Source organism: Squalius cephalus (genome assembly GCF_949319135.1).
Source record: "Squalius cephalus genome assembly, chromosome: 12".
NCBI classification, from domain to species: Eukaryota; Metazoa; Chordata; class Actinopteri; order Cypriniformes; family Leuciscidae; genus Squalius; species Squalius cephalus.
The window spans coordinates 29,013,935-29,036,965 of record NC_137133.1 but is presented as its reverse complement, the minus strand read 5'-3'; the positions used below and the strand labels follow the sequence as shown (position 1 = coordinate 29,036,965).

At 36.6% G+C, this 23,031-nt stretch overlaps 3 protein-coding genes across 5 annotated transcripts; 1 reads left to right on the top strand and 2 right to left on the bottom strand.

Moving 5' to 3' along the window:
- Positions 1-301: 301 nt before the first annotated feature.
- Positions 302-12,890, bottom strand: flvcr1 (FLVCR choline and heme transporter 1). Its single transcript, XM_079888663.1, has 10 exons — positions 11,931-12,890; positions 11,220-11,364; positions 10,651-10,791; positions 9,872-9,939; positions 8,831-8,934; positions 8,348-8,458; positions 7,900-8,005; positions 4,941-5,052; positions 4,789-4,853; positions 302-1,505 (listed from the first exon to the last, which is right to left on the bottom strand). Exons 1-10 carry the CDS (start codon positions 12,588-12,590, stop codon positions 1,422-1,424), a joined length of 1,596 nt encoding a protein of 531 aa, XP_079744789.1. The 5' UTR covers positions 12,591-12,890; the 3' UTR covers positions 302-1,421.
- Positions 12,891-13,875: 985 nt separating this feature from the next.
- Positions 13,876-19,030, bottom strand: tatdn3 (TatD DNase domain containing 3). 3 transcript variants are annotated; one of them, XM_079888666.1, is made up of 13 exons: positions 18,927-19,006; positions 18,808-18,867; positions 18,358-18,390; positions 18,183-18,256; positions 17,933-18,014; positions 17,772-17,834; positions 16,930-17,039; positions 15,630-15,685; positions 15,436-15,548; positions 14,916-14,996; positions 14,748-14,817; positions 14,205-14,292; positions 13,876-14,092 (listed from the first exon to the last, which is right to left on the bottom strand). In XM_079888666.1, the coding sequence occupies exons 1-13, from the start codon at positions 18,930-18,932 to the stop codon at positions 13,954-13,956; spliced, it is 975 nt and encodes a 324-aa protein (XP_079744792.1). In that variant the 5' UTR covers positions 18,933-19,006; the 3' UTR covers positions 13,876-13,953. The 3 variants fall into 3 exon arrangements, with proteins under 3 accessions (XP_079744792.1, XP_079744790.1, XP_079744791.1); XM_079888664.1 differs by having other exon boundaries at positions 18,808-19,022; XM_079888665.1 differs by having other exon boundaries at positions 13,897-14,016; positions 18,808-19,030.
- Positions 19,016-22,726, top strand: nsl1 (NSL1 component of MIS12 kinetochore complex). Its single transcript, XM_079888667.1, has 6 exons — positions 19,016-19,240; positions 19,689-19,767; positions 19,856-19,983; positions 20,926-20,980; positions 21,080-21,147; positions 22,085-22,726. Exons 1-6 carry the CDS (start codon positions 19,073-19,075, stop codon positions 22,322-22,324), a joined length of 738 nt encoding a protein of 245 aa, XP_079744793.1. The 5' UTR covers positions 19,016-19,072; the 3' UTR covers positions 22,325-22,726.
- The last annotated feature ends 305 nt before the right edge of the window (positions 22,727-23,031 follow it).

Sequence of the window (23,031 nt, the reverse complement as noted above, 5' to 3'; positions counted from 1 at the left end):
AAAAAAATAGATAAAAACAAGATTAAATTAAACAATCAACAGATTAAAATAAATAAATTATTAATCTAACAGTACATTACGATAATTAGTAGGAAAATTTGAATAGGAATTTTCAGAATCATATAGTAGACATTTATATAAATAAATCCACAATATAAAGTGGGTCTTTGTAGAAGAAATTATATAGATGCCTTTTAAAAATTTGCTAGAGAATGATCATATTTGTGCGTCTGTTGCATCAAAGACTGAAAACCCATGTTTTATATAACATATTTGCAATAACAAACAAACTGCATATATTAATTTTTGCAATTTCCTTTTTATTTGAAAACAGCAGTGATGGAAACATGAGTCCCTTCCAGTCCTTTAAAGCTCAGAGTGTATTGCAAATGAGTTTTTTACTTTAGTGAATTTCCTAGCATCATTTTAATATCACATCATTTCACAATCGTGTGAAACCCCAGTCTGCACAGCTGCCTTCATTATCCAACAAGTATACCAAGTAGAAACAGTAGAAATTCAAACCAGAAATGTATAAATACGAAAACAATCCGGAAAAGGCCATCTTTCCAATAAATATGCATCAAAAGTAAAAAAGCAAATTAGTTAAAAGCAAGTAAACCTAGACATATAAACCATTAAAATAATAGTGCTCTTTCTTCCACACTTTTGAGGAATGACATATTCATTAAACCTCACTCTTATAAATATATCACATTCCATTCTTAACGTGGTACAAATGCTGAAAGGTTCATTTGTGCTTTCTGGAAAAGACTAAACAAGCCTTCTCCTAGTATATGTATGTGTTACAGGTCAAAAAAAGTTGCATTTACACATATTTGATTTTATCGTGCAATGACAGCATACGCACTTGAAAAGATGTCACAGTTTCATAATGGTAGGCGATTTTGCTAAAGCACTCACATACAGGATACACTACAATTTTGCATACAATGTCTTTTTAGTTCAAAGAACACTTCATCGTCCTGAATAAATAAGATGGGAATTGATGTTTTTTGTGGAATTATTACATGTACACGTAGACTTTAGAAACGTCCTAGCAGCGAACAGTCAGACAGGTCCTTTGAGACGAAGCAAACAAACATATGCTGTTCCAGTCACACCAACATGATTGTGCATTTGGGCCTTACAAGCCATGTTAAAATCCTAATATTTGGTCCACAATTCTTGAAACAATAAATAACTCAAATAATTAAGAGACAGATTGTATATACAATTAGCCTAGATTCAGAGAAATTCATTTACAGCATATTTGTGAACATATGTCCGTTTCCACTGAAAATGGTGCTATAACATGATTAACATCATTACATTACATCAAAATAAGGAGATTTCAAGTCATCTCAGGAGAGTCTGTAATCTCTTGGGATTTTCGATGTGCTGTTGGAAACGTTTAAGACTTATATTGAAGTCTCGCGAGGTGAGCTAGAGGACTCCAGCTTGGCATCACTGGACGCTTTATCAGAAGGCAGCTCAGTGGGAACCTTCAGGGGAGAGAAACACGTGTTCTAATTAAAATCTCATTAAGACATGGAAATCTTTTTCATGTCCCTTAAGACGGCAATTCATTGATCAAATGGTTATCTTGAACACCAGGATATCGAAGGCTAAATGCACTACCAATCAAAGGTTTGAGATCTGCAAGATTTTTTTAATGTTTTTGAAAGAAGTCTCTTATGCTGAGCAAGGCTGCATTCATATGATCAAAAATACAGTAAAACTAAATAAAATAATTATTTACCATAGTAATATATTTTACAATCATTACTCCAGTCTTCAGTGTCACATGATCCTTCAGAAATCATTCTAATATGCTGATTTGGTGCTCAAGAAACATTTCTTATTATTATCAAATGTGCTGCTTATCATTTTTGTGGTAAACCTGATTCATTTTTACAGGATTATTTGATAAATAAAAAGTTCAATAGAACAGCATTTACTTGAAACAGAAATCTTTTGTAACATTATAAATGAATGCACCATTGCTGAATAAAAGTATTCTAAGTGGCTTTAAGTAGGAATTAATCATTTGATACAATGGACTTAAAGGAGAACTCCGGTCAATTTTAACATTGAGCTCATTTTTTTGTAAATTTGGAGTGCTGTCAGTACAGAGAACAACGACAAAAATCGGTGTTGCCTACACCGTGTTATCCTCTTTTTAAAATTTGCACCCTGTTGACTTCAATGGGGCAAGTTTTAAACCTGCTTTTAGCCTCTTAACATCCTTGATGTGTCATTACAAGTGCCCAGCCATGTGAGTGATTCCTTCAGAGTGAACACGGTGAATCTGACTGCAGTAGATGTGAAAGATATGAATAAAAATGATAATAATTCAGCCAGCGCTCATACCTGTATTTACTTCCTGTTTTCGGTCGAAGTCCACAGTAGTCGATTGTCGAGTTCACGCGCGTGATAACCTATGCTCATGAACTCGACAATCGACTACTGTGGACTTTGAGGCTAAAGAGTCTAAAAGCAGGTTTAAGACTTGCCCCATTGAAGTCAACAGGGTGCAAATTTTAAAAAGAGGATAACACGGTGTAGGCAACACCGATTTTTGTCGTTGTTCTCTGTATTGACAGCACTCCAAATATACAAAAAAATGAGCTCAATGTTAAAATTGACCGGAGTTCTCCTTTATTGTGTACATGCATGTTTTTACGATGTACTTATATTTTGAAAATACCTGCATGTAATTACAGCTGTAATTAATTTATGCAATTACATTTGTAATTACACTGTTGACCCTGCCCTGGCACCTTAACCCACCCTTAAACCCACCCATACCACCACACTTGTCCTAACCTTACCCGTATCACACCTCAATAGCAGCACTAGTGTTTAACAATACAACCTGAACACAATAAGTACATTGTACTTATTTTTCGATGTAAGTACATAGTACTTAAAGCCACTTAATATAAAGTGGGACCCTTTTTTTTGTTGTTATTGCTTTATTTTACATGTACATACTATATACTTTTTATAGTAATTACAATAACTGTGTAATAACTAGGTACTAACCCCTAAAACTAGTAATCTACCCCTAAACCTAACCTTAACCTATGTAGTTACCTTACATTCCCCAGTAATTTATTAGTTAAGTACACGCAAGTGCACGTACTGTCAAATAAAGTGCAACCAAAAAATCTTATTGAGCCCAAACTTTTGAATGGTAGTGTACATTGAAAAACAGAGAACAAACATAAAAGGTAAAATAACACTTCTTGACATTACATTTTACTTTCAAACATGTCAGGCAAAATCCTTGAACTCTCTGTACCTGGTTTTGTCACTTCGGTCTGTTTGTTCTTGGCTTTGGTGTGTGATGGATTTTAATTAATCAACTTTAATTAATCAACTAACATTTGTTTTTCTTGCCGGAACGACATTCATATGCTTTTAAATGTTTCCAAAGTCTTTGGGGAAAACTTGTGACTTTGTGTGTGTGTGTGTGTGTGTGTGTGTGTGTGTGTGTGTGTGTGTGTAAATAACAGAAAGGGGAAGTGAAACTAGACAGATGACTAGTTCTCAAACCTTGTGATAAGTAATCACAAAATCAGAGTTTGCTTGTGCCACTAGTGACAGAGGAAAAAAGGTTGGGGCTTTTGAACCAATTGAACCAATCATATTGAAGGTGACATGTTAGTCTTATTTGTTTTCTCGATTCTATTAAAACTGTTGTATCTGTGTTTTACGGTGGGATTCTCAATGGAATTTCTCTGAGATCCTCCGGCCTTGCTTCTTGGGAGAGATTCCCTGAGAACTGCTCGGGAAGATCTCCTGGCCATGATTAAAGCATTTAAAGGACATTTGCAGGTCTGTTCGTCGATTATTCCTGCGCAGGAAGCTAGTTTAGGAAGGAAGCTAGTTTAGGGGAACAAGTTAGTTAGGTGCTATTATTGAATGGGGACGTCGATTTGTAGACGAGACCCAGATAGTTAGGTTTAGGAAAAAATCTGCCACAGGTGACAGAACTCTGACACTGCTATTGTCTTGTCCTGTCTTTTGTCCACATAAATAGTTTTGTGTGCGGAGCGTTGTGTTCGGATCCCAGCGCTTCGGTCTAGTTTAGTTTCGGTTGGGGGTTCGGACATTCATGCTCCGTGTGCTTGTATTCTGTTCTTTATCTTGTGTATACGCACTTCTGTCTGTGTGTGGTGTTGTTTTCTGTGTAGCACGAGGTTCGTGTTTACATCAGCCATGTGCTTTCTCGGGTTTTCGCACAGCTTGCTTGTCTGGTTCTTTGTGCCATGTGCTTTCATGTCTATTGTGTAACCCCACCCTTCCTGTTATCTTTTTATTGGTTCATTTGCCCAACCTGTTCTCTTTCATTATCTGCCTTGTTTGATCCCTATTTATTCGGATTGTGTTTGCAGTCTTGTGTCAGATCGTCCTGATCCAGATCGTCCTGTTCCAGAATGTCTTGTGCCAGAATGTTTCCTCTCGTGTGTTTCTGTGCCTTGTTGTTGGTCAAGTCAAGTCAAGTTCTGCTGCCGATTGTTTTTTATTAAATAAAAGACCATAAAATTCTGCATTCTTGAGTCCTCGACTCATCCCTCACCTCAACCTTGACAGTACCAATGAATATTCACTTTGATTATAGCATAGTTTGGTCTGTATTCTCAGGCAAACATCTTTTTGATCCTAAAATTTTACTTTGATCTACTTGATACTAATTGTATCAAGATTTGAATGGTTGAGCATCTCTGTTTGGCATATTTATTTTGCAAATGTGATGAATAGCATAAAAATGAGACTTACTGCTTGTCCTTTGTTTGTATTGCCCACATTGACGTCGTTTCTTTTGAGGTCTGATTTAATCAGAGCTGTAGGAACAACACAAAAGTTTCTTAATGCTGTTCACATATAACACTGATCAATAATAGGAAAGGCCTGTAAATAAGAACAGTAACCTGTTAGAACAATGCCAAGGACGATCCAAGCACACAAGAAAATGTTTCCGCTGAGTGGGCCGTATTCTGTGGTCAGCTTCCCTTGTATGAGAGTAAATATGATGCCGAACACCTAAAAATTAAAGATAGAGTATGAGACAGAAATACTTAATTACCAATGACTCATTTAAAGGGGACATATCATGCTAAATCCACTTTTTTAGCCCTTAAATGCATTTTGTTGTATATTTGGAGTGTTTAGAAGTACAGAAAAGTTGAAATTATTCTCTTCAGGTGCTTCGTTGATATCTTTATATTCTGTTTTGGCCTTATTTTTCAACCTGTTCCGATTTTTCTGTTATCTATGACGTTTTGTGAACTATTACGTCACAGTATTTGCAGCGGAACTGCCAAATAAGGACATTGACTTCCAGCCCAACACTTCGAGCAATCCGCCATTTTTATTTCTCGCTGTAATTTTGTAGTCCAAGCTAAAAGATGCAGAAGTTACGAGAGGGTAAGTTAAAATGTTCGGTTGTTGGATGCAGTAACCCACACGCTTCATTACACCGTCTAATGTAGATGAACTGCCGCGCTTGTGACAGGGCGCATGTTTAACTGAAAGAACGAGCAGAGAGAGAGAGAGAGAGAGAGAGAGAGAGAGACCCGGTCGCGCGCACACTCTCTCTCTCTCTCTTCGGAGCCAGGCGAAAATGTAAACAAGACACCGTCTCCAAACTAGACACTGTCTTGCTCTCTCTCTCCCTCGCACATATTAATCAAAATAAATCGACACGGTGGTAAAAGGTCGGAAGACCAAAGTTTCATGTGTAAATACAGTAACACACCATTGCGATACATCCATATGAAGACGTTGTTCTGTAGGTTCGTCGTCTTTATTTTCATCTCGCTCCGGCTCCGACTCTGGCTCGAACATGTAAGGCTGGCTGGACAAGTCTTCCGTTGTTGACATTTTGTTAATAACGTGTGAATTAGGGATGGGCGATATCTTATCGTTTGCGATATACCGCTGAAAATTCTCCCCACGATAAAAATTTGTCTCCTCGCGATAATAACGATAAGTCTAGTTGATGACGTAGTTTTGTGCGTGCCCGATTCACTGTTCACGTGCGGAGTGAAGCATGGCGGAAGGCGGACGTGAGGCTGAGGAGAAGCTTGTTGTTAAGCGAGGAGCTACCTCCACAATTTGGAACTGGTTTGGTTACAGAAAATCAGAAAGCGGGAAGCGGCATATGAGGCGCCGGACTGGACAAAAGCGAAACGAACTGCGCGAGCGAGCGACAGTGCGCGAGAGAAACCGAGTGTGTCTGCGCGCGCGAGCGAAAGTGCACGAGAGAGACCGAGTGTGTCTGTTCACCTCACGCGAGCAGGGCTTATATGCTCCGAGAACGGACACTGCACGGACACTGCACTAGTGATATAAAACACACACACACACACACACACACACACACACAGGTCTGTTAACTTAAGCAATACTTTTAAAAAGGTAGTCTAATATTTTTCTGACTAACAAATTACTGACACAGTAAAGGGTAGATTTAAATAAATAAAAACGAAATTTAAATAAATAAAAACGAAATTTAAATAAAGAAATTGAAAAAAATAAAGAGAAAAAAAAATGGAATTAAACAAAACACAACACAACTTAAACATAACAATCTGATATTTTACAGAAGAAAATAATTTATCGTCATGTGTATCGTTATCGCAATAAATACCTGAAATTATCGTGATAAATTTTTTAGGCCATATCGCCCATCCCTAGTGTGAATAAAAAGTTTCTGTGCCGCTAGATAATCGTATCTCTGCTATCAAACTACAAAAATGGCCGAACGGGGTGGAGTTGAACCGAGTGTCACCTCTGCAACCTGGAGAGGGGGCGGGGTATGAAGTGTCTCAATTGTATTTAAAGAGACCGCACCAAAACGAGTTGCTCTCAGATGCACATCAGAAAAGGGGTAGAAAAGGGGCCTGTGGAGCTATAATAATGAGGAATTCAGACCCAAGCATTGCAGTTCCGCTTTATATAGACTACAAATGTATGATTTATATGTAAAAAGGAACGATTTAAAAGCATGATATGTCTCCTTTAAGAATCATCTAAACCTGTTCTTCAACATGATGGAGATAAACAGAGTAAATTAGGAAGGATTAAGCTTGTCAAATTAAATGTGGATGTGTATTTCTTTCACCAGGCTGTTCAAACTGAAAGTGGTTACCAGGGCGTGTATGGAAATTAGGGGAGTAATGGTTCTCGGTAAAAAAAATATAAAGTACTGTTCTCCACCAAGGGTTCGGCACCCACTTGCACCACGTTTATCTAAAATCTGACGACGCATACACATCTATAATATGGTTTGTTGAAAATAAATAAAACAGACAAACAGAGTTAGGCTAATGTATGTTACTGACTGTCGATGGATACACAGTTTGGCGTCCACTAAACTTTGTTCAATGCGAGTGCCGTATGCTCGAATATGACGTGCGCAAGAAGAGATGAAAGAAAACTTGCGCACACGCTGTGAGAAGATTTGTGCTCATCCGAAGCACACACACGGAAAGCCTTGAAAGTCTTGCATTTGAACGGACAAATTCACACAAAATGTATGTCAACATGCCCGTCTTGTCGAGTATTCTAGCAAACATAGTAGGTTATATCTCAAGACTTAAGTTAATGTTAACAGTTGAGAAAGACAATGCATTTTTTCAGTATCAGTGTACAACAAAAGACAAGGAAATCATCCTTGTATCTTTGCTCTATTGTATTTACTTGTGCTGTTGCTTGTAGTTTGATTATTTGTTTTTATTTGACAGTATTCCTTTTATCCCTGAACATAGCACAAACCGAACCATACCGAAACCATGACCCTAAAACCGTGATATAAACCGAACAGTGAGTAATACAAACATGCTTATTACAAAAATGAAACAAGTTGAATGAGCAGACCACACATACCTGTGCAAACGCATTCAGAAGACCAGATGACGTGCCCTCGGACTCAGGGTATGTGATTTCGACACCGAATTCAAAGCCAATGGGAAGGTAACCAGTCATAAAAAACCTTTTGAAAAGAATAGTAGTAACATGAGTCAAATGTACCTGGCTGGTAGAGAACAATTTTAATGGGAGAAGATAATGTACAGCATGTACAAACATGTATCAAACAACAATAGGAGACCCGAAATATTAAAAAAACTATTCAAATTATTAAAAACTCATGTTTGATTTGACAAAAATGTGATTAATTAGTTCATTTTTTTATCGATTGACCACTAAAAATAAGATATACAATCTATGCTTGGGAGAGAGAATAAAGGAATAGTGATCTGTCTGGACTTGTGAATCAAGATACTAATTTCAGAAGTGACGGGCACAATAAGTTGAACTTTAATGGCAGGCTTACCCTAGAGCCCCAGCAGTGAAGAAGATAACGAGCAGATATCCAGCGTTCAGCGTGAATGTGAACACCACCATTCCAATAAAGGACAGCACGTAGACGATCAATGTTGTCAATCTAAAGGGTGAAAGGAAAAATTAAAAACCTTTGACAAGCTGCTTGTCTCAAATTTTTTTGTGTGGGGACAAAAGTTTTCCCCAGGCAGATTTCGCAATGGGTTCAAGTTGGTCCGGTATATTCAGTGTAATGACCAACAGAAAGCTGCTTGGCTTGTAAGTGACTTCTGTGTGAGCTGTAATTCATATATCGCTACACTGTTGACAACAGAAAATTGACTTTTTTGGTGAAAATTTTGCTAATGTGGCGGCACCTTAAATAAAAAATTAGAAAGAAAATAAATATACTCAACATAGTCAAAACAATTTATGGATTAGCAGCTGCTAATAATGAAAATCTGGAAAATTCCACTGGTTTAGCAGATATACATACTTATAGGATTTAGTACGATCCAACCAGACTCCACACAGTATTGAGCCGAACATTCCAGCCACCACCAAAGTCAAGCCGATTCTGCCTGTGTTAAGCTCTTCACCCTAAAAAAAAAAAAACAATTTTAGAAGGTTTAAAGGTGATTTTAACATTTCTATCACATTTAAACATACAAGTGATACTGTCCTCCAGTGAGATTTGATCTCAGGATTTTGGTATAAAGAGCTCACAAAACCAAGTTCAATAGGCCTCCAGTTTGTTAACCAGCAGCACAAAATTATTTTTTTACGTTATCATATCGATATTAGACATTTCAGTATTGTGACAACACTAATTTATTTATAATTATAACTAATTATATTCTTAGCTCAAGAGGTTTGTTGCAACTGGGCCCAGAATGTATTTTGGGCCTCATCTACTGCAACACTTTTGACTAAAGCTGGGTGCACACTGTACGATTTTGACCACCATTTGGACGTCTGAGACAACTTTTTGTGAATCCATACTGCACATCTTCTTTTTTCCTTCATGCATCCCTTTTTAACAACTCCTGACTGTCGCACAGTGTGACATGGTTTACTGCGGGGATCATGTTTGTACAGTATGACAAGCAAACATGGTAAAGGACTATTATAAATCGTACAGTGTGCCCCTGGCTCAACTTTCATTAATTTGTCAGTGACAACTGTTTTTAAAAGATCTCAGGACCAGATAAGGAAGTGAATATCACAGTAAGAAATATCACATGGTGTGTGCGGTCTCTAAACTGAAGCCTTGTGGGAAAGCCTGCAGAACATTCGGACAGATCAAACTTGGGGATGTACACAGAAGAGCTTGTCTTTTCATTTGGGCTCTGTCATGAGTAGCAGGCATGCATGAAAAGCAGCTAATGAACTGGACAATAAATCGGTGACCAGCAACCCATTCCCGGAAAAGAGTACCGTGGTGCGCCTGAGACGGACCCAGAAAGACCCCTACAAACATGCACATGGCATAGTCATGCTAAAGCGGTAAATACAGAGTTTATCAAAGGTCACTTACCGGGTAGTAAGTAATTATCATTTGATTGAGAAGTGTAGATACAGAGTAGAATGATCCGGTCATGATGCCTAAAAACATGATCAGATATTTTGAAAATGATGCTTAAAAAAAAGTTGACAATATTTGCTGAAGTGCAGAACTTTCTATATAATAAAACTGAAATTTTAGGTAGCATTAGAGAAGGTTGATGATACTGTATAATTACAGTATTAATTTAATAAGCCATACACAAAATAAAATAACAGAAATCATCTCATAATGATTGGTGTATGGTGCTCTATTGAAAGCACTTGGAAAATACTAAGCTTCGATTAAAGGAACAGTGAACCCAAAAATGATCATTTAAAAAATAAACAATAAATAAAAAAGTATTTAATGAAATACATCATATTTTTAAGAAAAATCAAATTTTGCTTTTGTATTCCATGAAAGTAAGTCATACAGGTTTAAAACAACATACGTGTGAGTTAAGGCTTATTCACACCAAGGACAATAACTATAAGGATAAGTTTATAGTTCGAAAAATTGTTTTAAATATAAAGGAATACTTTTTCCAGCTTATAAATGATAAAAACACTGACAGCCAATCAGAATCCATCCTGCCACCTCAAGCATTTAATGTGTCAGACCACATAACTGGAGCGTGTGCTAAGAATAAACAGAATGATGTGGTGTGGTTATCATATAGTTAATATAGTTATCTTTATAGTTACCGTTCTTGGTGTGAATGGCCTTAAATTATGACAGAATTTTCAATTTTTGTATTGAATAATTCTCACCATAGCTGATGAGGAGCAGAATGAAGGGCTTGCTCCTAAAAAGGTTGATGATTGATCGTTTGTATGAATAGTCTTCAGCTGGACCAGTGGAGAGAACAGCTTGGGCTTTGCTGGGTGGGAGTGGAGGTCTATCCTTAATGACTGAGAAAGCAAGTGAGAATGAGACACACATGAACATGTACTTCTGATAATCGGATTACTAAACATGTCGTGAGGGATTAACATACAGGGATTCATTTTGATACTCTTTAAAATATGAATCATTGTTGCATACAACTCTCTCGCCCATGTTTATAAAACAGCCCTTTTCCATATTCTGATGACGGATGACACATCAATGCAAAGATAATTTGCAAGTTGCTCCAAGTCAACTAGTTGATTGTGTATTGTTAACCATAATGGCAAAAGCATAGCATGCAGAAGAATGAATGAGAGAGAATAATATTTTCCATTATTTCTTTAGACTACATGCATCAGTTGTATTATTATTATTTTTATCTCCATGCTTATTTCTTTATCTCCTTTATCTTAAAAAGTTCTAAGAATGTTAAATGTATACAGATTCTTACCAAATACTGTTAGAAGGAAGAGCAGAGTTGAAACTCCAGCTGTTCCATAGAACATTATGCTGATGTTGTGGCCCATGAGATCTTTGTCGTCTGCAGTGTTGGGAACCAGTACAGGTGGGAGCAGGAAACCTATGGCTACACCAAGCTGAATGGAAATAAGAAGACCATTAAGTCGCCAAAAATAAGCACATTAAACAATAATAAAACACTACACCCTTAAACAATAATAAATACACAAATGTTAAATATGTATGGCCTCACTTTAAATTAGTGTTTATATCACTGTGTATTTAAATACCAAGTACCCTAACACAATGGTTACCATAGCTCCCGCCAAAATAATAATAACAACAGTTAAAGTCAATGGGAAACGAAACTGTTTGGTTACCAACATTCTTCCAAATATCTGGGGACCAACTTTAACTTGAGGAATGCGTGAAAGACCTATTTAGAGCTACTTATGATCATTTTAGACATTCCAAATCACATCTAAAACTGAATTTTCCAGCAGTTATTTTAATGGAAACTTTTGTAACCATGGCGTTTTTGGTAAATGCTACAACATAAGGTGAAATCATTTAATGAAGCTGTCCTGACTGCACCTATTCGTACTTTTAAATACCAAGGCAAGTGACATTCGTACTATGTCCTATCAATGTCGGGTAATATTTAACTAGATGTATCTCTAATGACATAATTTACAATGCACACCTGGTTGCCCAACACCGCTGTGGCACAGGCCGTGGAAACTTCTTTCGGGCCGAACCAAACCGACGCGATTCTGGAGGGGAGACCGAGGATGAACACCTGTGCCACAGAGCATATGATCTGTGCGGTCATGGTGACCCAGAACAGATTGGGCCCCACACTGGCGCACTTTACCCACGCACCCAGAGCATTCAACCCGGCCCCTAACAACGCAGTCATCCTCAGCCCCTTCTTATCCAACAGCCACGTCGCGGGGAAGATTAAAGGCACATAAGCGACCATATAGACCACGGAGAGCCAGTCAATCATAATGCTTGATACTTCATAATACTCCATGAAGATGTTCGTAATGATGCTGTACTGGATCCACTGAAAGGCGTTGACTAGCGAATAGAGGCTGAACACGGCGAGAACGGAGAACCGCCTCCAGCAGAGTCTCGTCTCGAGCGCATCGTTATTGTGCTCGGCTGGAAGCATCGCCTCTTTTTCATCCGGTGGTGGAAGCTCCTGTTCCAGCACCTTTGGATCCAATATTATATGGACCGATCCATTGGAAAGCTCCTTGTAGCCGCTGTCGTCGTCTGTATTTGCTTCCGTGACAATGCCGTCAGGTGTGCTGTCAGGCAGAACATGCTGCTCTGGAAGAAACTCACCTGCCACCATTTCGGCTAAATTAACCCAGTCACTTAAATTCTAATTCATATCAAATCTGACTAGATGTGTAATTCTCTGACTGAACGTTTCCTGGGGCGGTAACGTTAAGTGCGTGACACAAAGAGACAAGGATGCCGTTTTCGGAAAGTCCACTTGATAATAACGCAAATAAAACGCTGTAATTTAAGATGAATTTGCTGATTTGGGACCACGTTTCCTTTCACTACCGGCTTCAGCAGCATGTGAGAGATGATGATGGCGTGATCTGCGCATCCACTTCGGATTTGCTCCCCTTTTACTCACTACAGTAAGCTGATTATACGTTTGGCAAGGACCAATGAGACTGCAGAAGGGGCGGGGCAAGTAGGCGAGCCTTTCATTTCTACTGTAGACTAACGTTACTCTCTATGAACAATGAGAGCTGCGTCAGCCACTTTTTTCTCTTTCCCCATCAACACACAAGACTGCTCTTAATTTGCAAATTTCTTATATTTTATAAACGACTTTTAATTAGAAATAAACATTTTAAAGACACAAAAAAAAAAAAAAAAAAAAAAAAAACCCGCTGAAAACAATGTTTTAACAGTACTGACATTTATGTAGCTTTTTTGGCAGTTCATATGTAATATGCCTTTTTTTCTTTATTCATAAAATGTTTCATTTATTTAATAAGCACACTGTACAAAAATGAATATGTAAAGCCATTTCATATAGTAAAATACTGTGAAATCTCTGTTCAAACTTGCCTGGGGAACCGAGTAAAATTAAATAAAGCGCGATGATGTAAGAAAGAATTATTAATAACACATTTAGGCCTACTAAATTTGGCGGTACAGTTTTAATTTTGCTTTATAATTATTCTTTCTTAAGTTCAACTTATATTTTATTCTACATTAAGTGCCGAGTTGTGGCCTGCGTGGAAAACAAACAATTTTGATTTATACATCTCATTTATACACATATGTCTTGACTTATATGTCTTGTTTATACTATATCAGTGAAATGTTAAAATGAATATAATATAGGCACGCGATAGATAGATAGATAGATAGATAGATAGATAGATAGATAGATAGATAGATAGATAGATACATAGATAGATAGATTGATAGATTTCTGAAATTTAGGGGTTTTTTTTTATATGGGCAGAAATTACATGCGTGGTTACCATGGTTACATCTTTCCAAACATTAACGACTGAACTGGCCATATGCTATTGCTATTTCGACTGTAGTAGCCTACATATAATGCATACCATGTCAAAATCGCAGCAAGACCAACTGTACAAGTTGAATATGCAGAGAGAGACGTGGTGTTGCGTAGAGGCAACCAACAGGTCTTGGAATTTACCAGAAAGAAAGCACTTCCGTCGTCACCTCAGGAGCAGCTGTGAGTTCAGCGCGCTGCAGACTCCGAGTACCGAGCAGCGGTGCTCCTGGATGGGCAGCAACAACAACACACATCCCGAGCGAAAGCATTTCGAAGACAGCTGTAAGATGGGCCTCAACTCTCTTTTTTAAAATTGTTGGGAAAGTCAACTATACTTCAAATAGCATTATGGTAACATTTTCCATGATAAAGTAAAATATGGTCTACCTTATCCTTCCAGATAGTAATGCTCACCTGGTGTGACTGTGAGGAACTGCAATCAACCACTGTGCAGAGCAAATGGTTTTCTCCAGACAGCAATAAACATGTATAATGAACCAATCTGGCAATAAAACATAGTGGTTTATTTTTTTATTATTTAAACTATTTTACATATAAAACAATGATATTACAAAGTCATTGGCAATGGCATACAATGAACGTTTGTCATTTGCCCATCATACTTATATCAAAACCTGTGTGAATTTCTTTTTTAAAGAAACAGAAAAGAAAAACTTTTGAATAATGTTTTAATGGGGAACATTTTTTATCAAAACAAAACTGTCCAGAAAGATTTACTCTCTAATCTAATAGATCCTTTTATGATACTTTTACAGTGATTTTGCATCATTTTTTGAAGCTTAAAAGCTCCAGACTCATTTTAAGTGCATGGATAAAACCAATTGGTTTTTGAGTGAGATCTTTATTTACAAAATTAAATAAGATAATATTAACTCTAGGTTTTTAACCTCGAAAACAATCGAAGGGCATTTTGTGTTGTGACTTCCATTACTACACCTGAAGATATTCCCTTAACTTTTGCAATGTATTCACAGCTGATCGTTATGTTTCCGGGTTCATTTCTAACCTAGAGCAGTAAAAAGAAAAAAAAAAAACACAGGCAGTGAGGTTCAAAACATCTCAGTCATACAGAAAATCTGATAATTATAACAGATTAGGACTTACATGATTGTCAAGCCCCAAGGCTGGAGAGTCTGTCTCAAGGCAAATGTGTTCCAGTGGAATCTGTCTGATTAATTTTGCTCTCTGCATTTAAAGTACAGCATTAATATATTAAAGAAAACTAAACTATATGTCTGTCACATATACACTCTCAGAAAAAAAAACATACAAAAGCTGTCACTGAAGCGGTACCCTTTAAAAAGGTACACCTTTGTACCTAAAGAGTGCATATTAGTACCTCAAAGGTTCATATTATTACCTAAATGGTACATATTAGAACCTTTTTCAAGTAAATTGTCCAGTGACAGCTTTTGTACCATTTTTTCTGAGATTCTACAGTTAAATCGTACATATATTTCCAGTTCAAACATTCATTCTGTGTACGGGATGTGCGACGTGGAACAGGGTCATCTGAGATTCTTTAATTTATGTTTCATATCTTTATTGCATACTTATCATACTTGTTTATGACTTTATGGCAGATGAGATGAGCAAAGTTATTAAAAGAGAATCCTTATCAAACCTGCTCGTTTTTGCTGACGGCAGGCGGAAAGGAGAAGGAGAATCCAGCATGAACCCCTTCCATGGCAACCGATGGCTTCCCAGCAAAATTATGCAACAATGCTTGGCTAATCCCTGAAGACATAAAAGCAGAATTATGCAAGAAATTCAGAAAGGTCACAGAGACACAATGATTTGCTAGCTGGTAGCTCTTACCTAGTTCTTTCATTGTGGCTATGGTAACCTTGGCTGCTGAGCGGGAATGTACATTCCTTCAAGACAAGAGATAAGAGCGTCAAAGAGACTGCAAAAAGAACTGTCAGTTCAGGATGTACAATATATGTTGCTATGCCAGGGCTCCACATTAACATTTGAGGGCTTTAGCACTGGTGCCACTAAGCTCTACAGATGGTGGCACCAGCACCTGATCTGGTAGCAGGAGTTTTAATCATGAAGGTAATTTAATCATAAAATTAATATTATTTTGCATTAATTAGTGCAGTAACTAATAATATTACACATTTATTTCTTGGAAATGCACATTTGACAGTAAAGCACTGAGCTTGAGTTGAGATGCAGATAAAATGAACTTTTATCAAGAAGTCATATGTTTAAAAAAAAAAAAAAGTGTACTTGCAGTGTACATCGTATGTACATGAGGAACAGGACAGTAAAATAAAGTTCTTGCAGAAAACTTTAAATATTTTGGTAACACTTTATTTTAAGTTTCCTTGTTACAAATATTTCATGTAGTTTCTATTGTAATTACTATAAATGATGCATAATTTCATGCAACCAAATCTAATCCTAACCATATACTGTAGTAAGTACATGTAGTTAATTAATATTACTCAGTACTTAAATGTATAATTACACTGTAACAAGGACCCCTTAAAATAAAGTGTTTTATCACATTAAAAATAACATTTAAATTTAATTACATTTAGAGCTTTGAAGTGCTGGAAAAAGTGTGAAGCACTTGGAAAGAAGTACCTGAATTTCACTCTCACAAACCCTGACATGAATAATGTAAAAACTATTCAACTATTTCTGCCACAATACCATGGTAACAGTTAGCGTTACTACATTAAATCCGTAGCTTGTTTGTTCATGGAGCAATGTTTCTTCTGGATTCCACGTCAGCGCTGTTTGATCTGATATCTATGGTTTATAACAGAGAATTCTGCGCCGGATTTAAATGTTTCTCACTAGATCTCGCAGCAATGTTATTAATACTGTGGAGAGAAGCGCGGTTTCGTTCTTTGTTTCATTTGCCGTTTGATGTTTTTCATATGCAACAGAAATGGCAGCTCTTATCATTTGGGCAACATGGTAGTGGCACCAGTGCCACCTCTAACAAAATTTAGTCGCACCGGCAAGAAAAAAGATTGCAAAATGTGACAATTAGGTCGCAGTCTGGAGCCCTGTGTGCAAAGTAATGTTAAAATGTCAACATATCTGGGCGGCTTGTATGGTTGCCTGTTACTCTATAGTAAAATGTAATGTTGCCACTCACACGGGCAAATCCAGTTCTTTAGATATTTCAAGTTGTTTTGTAAAGACTTTTATCTGTTCATCACGCTCTTGATTAGTATTTGCATACCAGGGGGTAAAGTCAAGACCAATCTGTTGAGAAAAAAAATAGTTTAGTTCAAAATTCGAAGTCGACTTAAATGTGAGGCCTAGCTCTACTAGTCTCGTACAGTTTCATTATCCCAAGACCAGTGGTTCTCAATCTTTTTGACTCCAAGGCCCTCCATTATATACAACAATATTTGAAGGCCCCATGACTTTTAAGTTTTTATGATTTACTGGATAAGGATTAAGGATATTGTTGTTGTTTTTTCCTGCAAATTTCTACCTTGATAAAATATGTTAGAGCTTTTCACAACTAGAAAAATTTATTTTCAGTAAGACAAAATAATGCGCATTGAGTTACAAGATTTGAGTCATTTACATGATTTTTTTTCCAGGTCGAGAAATCACACTTTTGAAATTAGACTTGCTATGGGAATTAGATTTCTTCATAGAAAAGAAGGACATGTTGTTGAGGACATGAATTAAAATAAGAAATATGTATTTAGTTTGCTAAATATCTTGTGTATATTTACTTGTTTAGGCTTATTTTAATGCTCATTCTGTCTTATTTTATAATAATTTGAAGTCATATTGAGGCCCCTTTGGAAGTCTCAACTTCTATGCTACAAGACTATAATATCCATTAAAAAGGTATCAAAACTATGTAATTAAAGTAAGCTTAATGTTTTATTTTGGTTTGGTAAATGCTGGGTCAAATAATTCAAAATAATATTCAAATAATATTATAAAATAATTTTCCAAGACACTATCATACTGTACCTCTCCAATGGCAATGATATTATCTCTGTGCTTTTGGAACAAATGAAGGAATGGCTCCAGGTCCTGTCAAAACAAAACTAATCTTTTAGCACCAATAGATCATAATATAGCATATGAAGCACAGTAAAACTATCTTTCTTTGTTATTTTTGTCATATTCACCTGAACCTTGACACTGTGTAAGTCTTTCCCTGACCCTTGAAGGGGATGAATGCCAAAACAAGGGAACACAAAACCAGGATAGCTATAAGAAAAATATTAAATATTAGTAAAGCTGCATGTGTCCGGTGCTGTGTAAGCACACTATAACTTAGTCATTCTAAAGGCAGCATGATGCTTTTGAGATTCAGGAAAGTGAGAATGTTCTCACCCAAAACTTTTGTTGACACATGAGAGGTTGTGTTCAACTTACGTTTTTGACAACTTAATAACTTTCTCAAACTCACTGGCTCCCTCTGTAACTGCCACAAGAGCTTTCACTCCAGTCTAATATTACATTAAACAGAAGAAGTCATTGTTGCAACATTTGGATCTTGTTTATTATCAGTTTTTATTTATTTATTTTCAGAGGCTTGACAAAAGCTTACCTGTTTAGCTCTCAGAAGTACATCATCTATGTCCTAGGGAAAAACATGAAAATAACTAACTTCTGTATCACTGTGAACTTGATTTCTGCTTGGTGTGGCAACAAACCCTTTATCTGTATAAAGTTTAAACACAATGATACTGACGACATACATAGCCAGTTTACATAAAACACTATTTGTCTTTGATTATTGTAACTTCATTTGGGACAAAAAGTGGCCTAATTTACTGTAAGTACCTGTACCATGGCAAAATAATTCATTTAGTTAACTCCAGTCTGCTGAAACAAACCTAAACCAGCTGAGACCAGCAAACCAGCTTAGTCTGGTTTAAGTGTTTTTTAATCTCTCAGTACGGTTGTAACACATTTATAAAGAGGTGACAGATAAGACCATATTGCTTTAAGATAAGTATTTCGCAATTGAATTTGATGACTCCATGAGTTTTCTTACCTGTGTAAACTCATTTGCTGAAAGGTGACAGTGGCAGTCAATGAACTCTCTTGCCATGATTTTAGTGTAGCCTATATAAAATATTTTTTTAAACCACTCGTTGGTTTGGTTTTCATGATCAGCATTTTCCCATCTGTCCGTGTGGCGTCTCACGATTGCGCGAAGGGTGGAACGTTTCTTCAGCATAATTGTTTTTCAGGGTTTGTTTCGTAGTAACACATTCTGCTTCCGTTTCCAGTGTTATTTTGAAAAATAAGCGGCAGTCATGGAGGACGACCGTGCGAGTGGGGCGGATTCGAGAGTAAATGTCAAGTCGAAAAAAATTGTTCGTGATCAACTTGAAAAGTATAAAGACTTATTTAAAAAGTTGTTCGATGGCCAATGCCATATTTCTCAAGAAGATAAGGCCAAACTGTTGCAAGAAATGGTTGTGGTAAGTCTAGTAGTAACAAAAAAGATATGTCAGTTGGATTATTGTTGTCCATATCAAGTTTACCATGCTTTTGTTTTGTTTTTTGTTTTTACTATAGTAACACCATCTGTTTTCCCTGTGGTATTTTTGTGATAATCATAAGTTACTTAAGACATTGACTTTTATTGCAACTGTGGCTGTAGTTATCCCTTACGAAAATAAACCATGGTTTAACGTTACTACAAATAAAACCAAAAAAACATGGTATTTGTAGTAAAAATGTGGTTATACAAATGGTAAGCAATCCGCCAAAAATGACATGGTTACTATACTTTTACTATAACGAAACTATGGTAAATTTTTGTAGTGGTAAATGTGTTTAGACTAACTCAAAAGTGTTTTTCATCATCTTCGTTGTCATAGTCTTTGTTTTTTCTCCCATTCACCTTATTTGTCTCTTATCTTTTAGAATTTTGAGTTCACAGTACAAGAAAATATAGTTATTGGTGGCTTGTCATGGGACGAGGCGTCAGAGGAATATTGTGAAGGTAAGTTGCTGTCACAGTTTCAGAGAACTTATTTTGCAAACCGAGGCCACAACATAATGAACCTTTTTTTATATATATATATATATAGATGATGAAAGCACTGTAAATGACATTCTGGATGAGAAGATCGTAGAGACCGCCTGCAAACGCAACTCTTACCCAAAACAAATACGCAAGCAGGTTGTGCGATCATTAAGAGCAGAGAGGAAACTTCTGGTGAGACATGCTGTTGTTCTTTTCATTTGAAACTCCATTACACAAATAATTATGAATTACGAATGGTTATTAGAAGTCTGTATGTACTGTGTATGTATAGACTATACTTGCATAGATTTACAAACTCTTATGTTAGATGCGATTAATCGATTTGACAGCACTAATAGTCTATGATTGGATCATTATGGCAGTGATTATTATGCTTCTAGCATGTTATATGTTTGGCAACAGTTATTCTAACCCTAATTAATGAAATGTGATAAATCTTGTGATGTTATTTCCATCAAGAGGTGCATAAATTTTTTGTCAAGACCTTGTATTGACAATGCTACTCCAGTAAAGTCTACTCCAGCACATCCCAAAGACTTTCAATGAATTTTTCTCCCAACAATTCTTTCACAATCTGAGCCTGATTGATCTCGACATTGTCATCCTGGAATATGGCCATAGTGTGTCTTCCTACATGGTTGTTTAAGAAATGAAAAGCTACACACTCCATCAATTAGGGTTAGAAGAACTGTTGCCAATCATACAATAAGCTAGAAACATAATCACTGCAATAATGATCCAATCATAGACTCCTAAGCATTTGCCTATTTAAATCCAAACTGTGATGTTTCTAAGGAAAACATAATCAATCAATGAATTCATTATTATTAACATAATAATTAAATTTGAACTATTTTGGAACACCCATCACACTGTAAATGAATTATGTTAAACATTTAGATGTTCCGCCTCTGGCCACTAGATGTCCTAATATATTCAATAATGGTCTATTGTGTTTGCTGTAACTCATATGAGACACTGGGATAAAAAGTGCAATAAACGTTTATGCTTTTTCTGAGAACAGCTCAGCTTGATTTTCTAGAAAGACTGAATCCCCTGATGTTGCTGTGTGTATGTAGTTCATATGTTTTTACTGTTCATCCATTATTTTAGGGTTTGTATGAACAGGCAGTGAAGCCACAAGACATAAAGCCGGATCCAGCTCAAGGTGTGTTCCCCCATCCTTTTTTTATTTGCAAAAGTACATTGTGATACAAACAGTGCTTTATGCAATATTAATAATACCTGTTAAACATTGTTTTCACAGACACTATCATCAGAAATGTTTCCGATGCTGCACCTACAATGTTCAAACAAGCCAGTACGGTTATGAAGGTACAAATCAATGTTATTTACCGTCATACAGTTCTTCTGGATTGCATGTTACTATGTGCTTGTCTATTTGAGCTCAAAAATCTTTAAGTATCCTAACAAGCTGAAAATTTCAGTAATAGCTATAGACAAAAATACATTTGTATTAAAGGAGAACTCCGGTCAATTTTAACATTGAGCTCATTTTTTGTACATTTGGAGTGCTGTCAATACAGAGAACAACGACAAAAATCGGTGTTGCCTACACCGAGTTATTCTATTTTTAAAATTTGCACCCTGTTGACTTCAATGGGGCAAGTTTTAAACCTGCTTTTAGCCTCTTAACATCCTTGATGTGTCATTACAAGTGCACAGAAAATGTGAGTGATTCCTTCTGAGTGAACACGAGTGAGTCTGACTGCAGTAGATGTGAAAGAAGTGTATAAAAATGATGTTATTTAAGCCAGCGCAAATACCTTTGTTTACATCCTGTTTTTCGGTTGAAGTCCAAAGTAGTCGATTGCAGAGTTCACACGCATAGGTTTAATACCTATGATCACGCGCGTGAACTCTGCAATCGACTACTTTGGACTTCAACCGAAAAACAGGATGTAAACAAAGGTATTTGCGCTGGCTTAAATAACATCATTTTTATACACTTCTTTCACATCTACTGCAGTCAGACTCACTCGTGTTCACTCAGAAGGAATCACTCACATTTTCTGTGCACTTGTAATGACACATCAAGGATGTTAAGAGGCTAAAAGCAAGTTTAGTACTTGCCCTATTGAAGTCAACAGGGTGCAAATTTTTAAAATAGAATAACTCGGTGTAGGCAACACTGATTTTTGTCGTTGTTCTCTGTATTGACAGCACTCCAAATGTACAAAAAAATTAGCTCAATGTTAAAATTGACCGGAGTTCTCCTTTAACATTCCCCATTTTCCTTCATTCTATTCAGTCTCTGAAAAGTCTGAAGCAGGCAGCTGAGGGCTTGCGTCAAGTTCTCGACATGCAGACTTCAGCGGAGACTGTGGAAGTCTACAGAGAAGTGTTCGGCAGCTCAGTAGGAGATGTCTGTCCGGACCCTCACCACAGGCTTCCATCCAGCATCAAAAGAGCTGCTTCTGATTCAGAGTACAGTTCAGACTATGTTCCTGCTCCAAAAATCATCCAAAAGACTGATGCAAATGCAATTTAATGTGTATGTGTTTGTGTTTGTGCATTCGTGTGGAGAAGGGCAGTATGGGAGTGCATTGACACCTGCTACTAAATAAGTGTTTTTTATCCTGATTCTTACCCATTTAATGTAAAGAGATATTCTGGTCAGAAATCCTTTGTGCATGTAGTTTCAAAAAAAAAAAAAAAGTGTTTCATCACTTTCTTTTTCCATTAAATCCATTAAATTACATTTTTAGAGAACTGTTGTGCTGATGTGGTCCAGGTTCATACCACAAGGTGTTCTTGGTCTACCAGTGTTGGTTTCCAAATGAACTGGCATTTTTTTATTATTATTATTAAACACGTGGACTAATTAAACATTGATTGAAAGGGTCCCTCTTTTGTATCCCTCATGAATAAAGATGAAAATCTATATGACACTATTTTTTTTACGTCTCATTTTCTCCAAAAGGATGGAGGAATACATGTACATATCAAGTCTTTTGGTCATTAAATTGACAAAATTGTAAAGTAAACGGATTGAAAAGAATATCGGGGTTAATTTATATTTCTATCAAACCCATGATAGTGTCGTAACTTAATTTGACCACAAGGTTAGTAATTAAATTAACTAAATTAACTGTCAAACATGTTACCTTTTATAAGTCATGTTACGTACATGTAACTTAGTTGATTACCCCATAAAATGTTTAAATAATTATAAATAAAAAAAACACCTTTTCAAAA

What these genes read in the sequence shown, in the direction of transcription:
- flvcr1 (XM_079888663.1), bottom strand. Translation starts at nt 12,590, where the DNA reads ATGGTGGCAGGTGAGTTTCTTCCAGAGCAGCATGTTCTGCCTGACAGC. An exon ending in TGATAATTACTTACTACCCG is followed by an intron (nt 8,935 to 9,871) that starts GTAAGTGACCTT and finishes TTTTTTTTTTAG; the next exon opens with GGTGAAGAGCTTAACACAGG. An exon ending in TTCACTGCTGGGGCTCTAGG is followed by an intron (nt 8,006 to 8,347) that starts GTAAGCCTGCCA and finishes TCTTTTCAAAAG; the next exon opens with GTTTTTTATGACTGGTTACC.
- nsl1 (XM_079888667.1), top strand. Translation starts at nt 19,073, where the DNA reads ATGGAGGACGACCGTGCGAGTGGGGCGGATTCGAGAGTAAATGTCAAG. An exon ending in TGTTGCAAGAAATGGTTGTG is followed by an intron (nt 19,241 to 19,688) that starts GTAAGTCTAGTA and finishes CTTATCTTTTAG; the next exon opens with AATTTTGAGTTCACAGTACA. An exon ending in GTCAGAGGAATATTGTGAAG is followed by an intron (nt 19,768 to 19,855) that starts GTAAGTTGCTGT and finishes ATATATATATAG; the next exon opens with ATGATGAAAGCACTGTAAAT.
- tatdn3 (XM_079888664.1), bottom strand. Translation starts at nt 18,993, where the DNA reads ATGCTGAAGAAACGTTCCACCCTTCGCGCAATCGTGAGACGCCACACG. An exon ending in CAGCAAATGAGTTTACACAG is followed by an intron (nt 18,391 to 18,807) that starts GTAAGAAAACTC and finishes GTTTTTCCCTAG; the next exon opens with GACATAGATGATGTACTTCT. An exon ending in CCTTGGGGCTTGACAATCAT is followed by an intron (nt 14,818 to 14,915) that starts GTAAGTCCTAAT and finishes TTACTGCTCTAG; the next exon opens with GTTAGAAATGAACCCGGAAA.